The 6,872-nt window shown below is 34.1% G+C and overlaps 1 protein-coding gene across 5 annotated transcripts in view; it reads left to right on the top strand.

Moving 5' to 3' along the window:
• LOC111504943 (TBC1 domain family member 31) overlaps window positions 1-6,872 on the top strand; it is a 47,079-nt gene that overhangs the window by 4,245 nt on the left and 35,962 nt on the right. The window contains exon 1 of one of the 5 annotated variants that reach the window (XM_074186206.1): window positions 6,557-6,786. The exons of the other annotated variants lie outside the window; for them this stretch is intronic. Coding sequence (XP_074042307.1) covers window positions 6,707-6,786 — 80 coding nt within the window. The 5' untranslated portion in view covers window positions 6,557-6,706. Of the gene's footprint in view, window positions 1-6,556; window positions 6,787-6,872 lie in introns of those variants that run through there. 5 annotated transcript variants of the gene reach the window in all.

Below are 6,872 nucleotides of genomic sequence, written 5' to 3'. Positions count from 1 at the left end.
ATTCAGCGTGTCCAGGTACTTACGCTACGTGATTTCCAACCACGTATCGAAGCTCACGAAGCTCAATGGCTTCAAAGAAAAATCGAACAACATTCGCAAATTTTATCGGAAATACTCTTCACAGATGAGGCTAATTTTTAAAGAAATGAACTTCCATAACAACCACCTGTGGGCGGAAGATAACCCACATGCGATAAAGCAAACTCATTTCCAAGACAGATTCTCTTTTAATGTAAGGGTAGGCATAATTGGGGATTATTTAATTGGGCCCTATTTTCTCCCTTGCGTTTGAATGGAGATGCTTACCTACATTTTTTGGAACACGAGCTTACTCAACTTATGGAAGATGTTCCCATTGATCTCCGAAATCACTCTTGGTTTATGCACGATAAAGCTCCTGCTCATTTTAGTGTGATAGCAAGAAATTTTTTAGACGTGGCATATCCCCAACGATGGATAGGAAGAGGAGGCACTGAGCATTGGCCCCCGAGGTCACCGGACCTCAATCCGGTCGATTTTTTCTTTTGGGATACCTGATATCACTAGTTTGTGCTAGCCCCATTAAAAATGAGAAAATGTTGAGGGATCGCATCATAACTTGCTACGAAATGATAAGAAACATTCCGGGCATTTTTCAACGGGTGCGGAGTTCTTTGATGAGGAGAGCAGAAGCTTGTATTAATGTTGGGGGTCGTCATTTTGAACAGTTGTTGTAATAGTTGCTTCGTTCAATTTTTATATGTTTATTTTCCTAATAAATAACATAGTACTTCTCCGAATTGTTTTTTTACAAACTCTGAAATGTAGCACTTTCTAATTGAATAATTAAACCTGACAATTTTTTTTTATTTGGATTGAATAAGCAGTTCGATAATACTGCGTATAAAGTTTGATGAAAATAACTAAAATTTCAAAAAACTTATGACAAAATCCTACCATGTTTTGAAAAATTTCAACAATGTGTATTTCATTCTTCGTTAAACATTTGATGGAAAAAAGTTGTTTATTTCGATGAGACCCACCACATACTTAGTTTTTGTAATGTTCTCAGCAACTTCACTTAGTAATAAGTGAATATGCATCGATATAGAAAATTGTAAATATCTCGAAAACGATCACCTCCAGCGTTGTTGAGCAGGTGTAATTTTTTCAGATAAATAATGACAGCGAACGCAGCGCCATCTAGATGTTACATGAAAATTAATACGAAATTATGATTTCCCACGTTTAAAAAGCGAACAAAAAAATTCAATTTCAACACCCCGTATCTCCGAAACGAAGCATTTTTGGAAACAAGTTCATATAGACTTTTTTTCTCAAAAGTGTCTCAGGAATACGTCACTTGGATATTTTAATGTACTTATGTTACACCCTGTATAGTCATGGTGGTGTTTGACAACCAAATCCTAGTCTGGGCGGGCCCACATATATGGTATTTCATTAATGGCTTCCTATCTTTGAATTTGAATAAAACAACATGTGTGAGAGATGTCACCAAAATTTTTCATTCGTTTTAATGCCATTATGTGTGGAATAGTAACATCGCATTTGAAACGTTCAATTTTCCATAACTCTGGTGCATAAATCAGGCTGAATTTGAACGATTATATTGGGTTATGTTGGCTTTGAGGACCGCTGTGGTTTGTGGCTTATTCACATACATCTGCGACTCAAGAAAATCACACAAGAAAAAGTCTAACGGGGTCAAATCGCACAATCTCGTTGGCCAGTTCACATCATCTCCACGTGAGATGACCATGCCCTCAAATCGCTCGTGCAGAGCATGAGCTGTGACACGTAGCGGCATCCTATTGAAACCACATGTGGTCAGTGTCCAGATAATCCAACTCAGGTCAACAGCGAGCACTCATATGAATCGCTGCCAACCCAAAATCCACACCAAACAGTGAATTTTTCGGGAAGCATTGAACGAGTTCTTGTGAGCGACGCGAAATCGACTGTCCTGGATTCTCCTGCACACTCTCACAGACAGCGGAAATTTTATTATTTGCACGTGTCATTGAATGCTATATCCGTTTCAATTGTCAAAGTTCGAAAGTTCCTGTTGGAAGACTCATACTACTCCCAACCCTCCTCAGAGGCAAATTTATATCTAAATTTCGGGAACGGGGGCAATTTCTGAATTTCGAGTGGGGGTAATTTTCAGAGGAAATACTTTATATATGAAAGTATGTGTATGTATATATTACAATACTCATTTGGAATGTAGTGAATATTCAAACAATCACTATTTCAAAACACCAGAACTGCAGCAACACTCTTGCGAATTCTTCTCGTTTCACCAACCAAATTGAGGTCTTCGGGATTTATATTTGAAAGATTATACTCCAGGTACACTTTTCAATGATTTCTGGTGGAAAAAAACCTATCAAATGAAAGACAAAGATATTTTATGCAGACAAAGGCAATGAGATTGTGATATTGAACAATCAGGTTACTATGAGAGAATTGATAATTCAATTGAAAACGGTCCCGAATTACAAATGAACCAATTGCCTAGGATAATTTCAGATATAAAAAAACGCACTCAAGAAGGCTGTGAATGTGCTCTCACCGACTTTGAACAGAAGTCTATAGGTTTTTAATCCTACAGTTCCTAAAATATACGGTCTACCAAAAATTCATAAGTCGTGAAGTAGGTGCAAACAATTGTTTCCGCCAAAATGCCCCTACTTATAAAATTGCTGAATGACTGAAACTGAAACATACTGTTTGAAACAGTATGAAACATCACACAACTGATTTCAAGTTTTGGTTATTCACATGAGTTTATAGATACAATTAAGGATGAGCTGCGAGATAGAGATTTTAGTTTCATTTGATGTATAGGTATCCTCGTGTTGCTATACCAATATTTGAGGGATTTCCAGAGGGTCAATACTTTAAGTGGAGATACATACATACAACTAACAGAAATATGCAAGCAACAGTATTGCTAAAAGTTCAACAGCTATTTCTACAGACAGCACGACGGCACGAAAATGAAAAACCCACTGTCCCCCTTTATAGATAATCTGTTCATGAGCAGATTCGATTTGAAAACAAAAAAGTAGTTAGATTACTTTTCACCGACTTGGATCTGATATGCAGATATGGAGATTATATATTTGCGAATTTTGTCACAAAGAAATTCAACGAAGAGAACTTTGTTTCAACTCTTAACAACAGAACCCCGAACATCAAGTTCATATATGGAATCGAAAACAAAGATGAATTACCATTTCAAGCTGTCTTGGTGACTAGAAGTAATCAGGGTCTAGAATTTTATGTTAATACGAAGAATGCCAGTACTTCTAGATACATCATTTTTCACAACACAAAATGGCAGGACTAAATTTTCTCATTCATAGGCTTGGTTCCCCTTGAGTAAAGAAAGATACGATATTGAAAAAATGTTATCAAGGATATAGCTGAGAGCAATGGGTATCCTTCAATTATATTAGTCAATTCATTGATTAGTCGATGGATTCCATGAGTGGGTTTTTGGTATACAGATTTTCTCATTTAGTGTCGGTCCTCTTCACCAATACGTGTAAGAATGGCAAGTCGTTGTGGACTTCCTTCTTTCGTTGTTGATATGCTTCATCATCAATGCAGTCCCTCATCTTGCGTAAAGAATTCGTCCTTCAATTTAAAATAGCAGTTTCGTACACAAAATCTTAGTAATTCCATGATTACTTGAATCGGTAAGATCGTTTTATCTTTCATAGGTCCCCGTCTTCACATCGGGTGATTCATTATCACACTATCATATAGCGTGGCGACCGGTCGCCAGGCCAGCAATCGACTTTACGTGCGGCTATAGATGTTTCACATCAATACAATAGATAAATAGTTGTTTTCGAACTTGACAATCGATTGTGTCCCAAAATAAATACACATTTTTGGTTTTTCAGGTAACTGCTGTCAAAATGTTCGGTTTGTATCGGTAAGAATTTGCGGTTACATCCGAACTAAAATGTATATACAGTGGTAAACATTGAAATGCGCTTTTGTTTCAGTAATTCTTGTATGCCGAGTTGGGTTGCCGCAATATGGTACTATTGATTTTAGACATCAATTGATCATTGTACCTAAAGTAAGGTGACTTCGTAAAATATTCAAAAGACAAAATCAATCATGAAGACACTAAATAAAGACGTTAAAGACAAAAGTGCATTTCAATATTGATGAAAGACCCATTTAAGTTTATGAATCAAAGTATACGAATAAATAGTATGTTTGATTTTCCAGAAAATGAAAAGTCCTATCTCACTTTTGGCCGATCTATATTGGTCAATCTATATATGATTGCGATAGGTAGGTACGTTTTGTTCTTACTGATGTTTGGTATTTCAGATTGAGTCATTTACGTCAAAAGTTAATCGCCGTCTCTTCTCAATGTATTTTGATCGAACTTTACGCAGAACAAACAAATTTGGAATAGAGTAATACGAACGAAACACACCTAATATCACGAGGAACGATCCATAGATGTAACATCACTTGTAAAATATTTTGATTTCTATCCAATAGGCAGTAATAAAGTAAACGTAAAAATTTGAATTTGTTCCCAACGCACACAAAACTGACATCGTTAATTATTCTAAATTTTTATAGATTCACAAACATAATTCAGCAGTAACGTTAGTTACAATTAAAAGTGGTAAAAAACATAGACATTTACATGTCTCTTTTCACTAAAATAATATTTTATATGTCATGACAATTCGCAATTTACCTCTCAATTTATATCAGCACTTTGTAGAATATGCAACACTGTACTATCACAGGAACAGCAATATTGACGGTATCTAGCGTTCTTATTAAAAAGTGGTCCACGTAAATGAAATCGGGCAAGCCATTTTGAACGACAGAGGTGCATGAAAAATCTATACGAATCAGTTATTGCTACACTAGTGTATAGGCATCTTTATTCGGAATTTAGTATTGCATGAAATCCATAACTATAGAACGAAAAACAGAGAGTAATGAAGAATATATTAATTAGCGCCAAACGCAAGCGACTGTGCGATTCTCTTTCCACTGGTTTGACATTACGCTCCATCTCCGTCGCCACAGTGAGCTCGGATACATATAGAGTATACACTTGTGTTAACTACAGTATACATAACCTATGTTCTACTAAATAAATAATTTTTGAAAATAATTAAAAATGAAATATGCCTGACAGTGATAATTTAGAAAGTGAAAGTGAGCAGCCTCCTGAAAAGAAAACAAAGTCACACTACGACACACTATCGAGTCATTAGTAAGTTAATTATATTTTTATATTTTATGATTAATTAAAATGTGTCAATCTCCCATATATTTCGTCTGTCTCAAGGATCAGTAAATGTAAAATCTACTCTCTTGGTAGATTAAAATTCAGACAATGTTCATAGCATATAATATTTTTTAATCAATTATTATTCAATCTCAATTTCATTCTTATGAAAAGTAATGCACTAAAACACTTGCTCGAAGTATAAATTTCATGAAGACAAAATTGTGTTTCAAAATTAGCTGATGGTGAGTAGCCCAAGAATGTTTTTCTCATTTATTATTAACAGGAACATCAAAAAATTATTGAATCGATTAATTTTCTAATGATAGTGGAATTTATATTGAAACCTTCATTATTTATATTTATAATTCAAGATATTTAGTAATATACTGCAATTACTAGCTAAGAGTTTACTTGTATATTCAAGCCGCATCAAAATGTTTTCATGTATATTTTAATTACATTTTTTTTCATAAATATTTCAATACCCAACAATCATCACAGGGGTTACAAAATATTATTAATGATGTTTCACATCTGCCAGGCGTCCCATGATGGCTCACAATATTTTCAGTAGGTACTTCTACATTCTATCTAGTACACTATCTAGAATTTATATTGAAACATTTATTATTGATATTTATAATTTAAAATATATAGTAATATATTGCAGTAACTAGTTAGGAATTTAGTTGTATATTCAAGCCGCATTAAAATGTTCTCATGTAAATTTCAATTATATATTTTTTATAAATATTTCACTACCTAACAATCATCACAGGGGTCACAAATTATTATTAATGATGTTTCACATCTGCCAGGCGTCCCATGATGTTTCACAATATTTTCAGTAGGTACTTCTACATTCTATCTAGTACTTTTTTCGTTCCCTGTCCAGTATTTTTTAAGGGTTATGACCAAGGTGCATAGAATTTTCCTGGTGTGATCACTTGGACTCATTCCCGTGGTGTGTTCATTTGACCCATTGTGTCACAAACAAAATTCATTTATTTATGTTTCATAATTAAAAGATCTCAACAAATTACGCGAGACATCTTTCGATTCTTGCACCATCTATCAACATGATTACAAAGCTACGTCAATTTTATTTTTCGCGTTGAGAGTTATTGACAAAACATAAGCAAAATGATTGAAACACCAAAGTTTCTATCTTTGTTTCGTATATAGACTTTGCGTATGTTTCTATGCATTTTTGTTGTGACATTACTAGTTATTACAAAGAATTATATTTTCTATTTCATATTCATAGATGGCAACAATGTTCTCTTTCAAATTCAACTTGACAATTTGTTTAAATACAAACAAAAGGAAAACAAACCTAAGAAATTATTAAAGTTTTAAATTGTGTAGCATCGCTCTAGTCTACATTCATTCTGAAAAGAAGCAGAATATAAGTATATGGATTTACCCGTAACTTTGCCAATAAATCAAGGAGTTACCAAGAAGTTATTCAAATTAAAACCACTCAGATATGATGGGTAAGAACACTATTTCAAGAATATTTCCAGTTTCTATCAATGTTTTTTCTGACAAATTACAAGGACATAATCCAATTCTAATTTGT

This window comes from Leptinotarsa decemlineata, unplaced genomic scaffold (genome assembly GCF_025532065.1).
Source record: "Leptinotarsa decemlineata unplaced genomic scaffold, Ldec_3_MD MMD2_tig00078422_RagTag_RagTag, whole genome shotgun sequence".
Lineage (NCBI taxonomy): Eukaryota > Metazoa > Arthropoda > Insecta > Coleoptera > Chrysomelidae > Leptinotarsa > Leptinotarsa decemlineata.
This window is presented reverse-complemented; position numbering and strand designations above follow the sequence as displayed.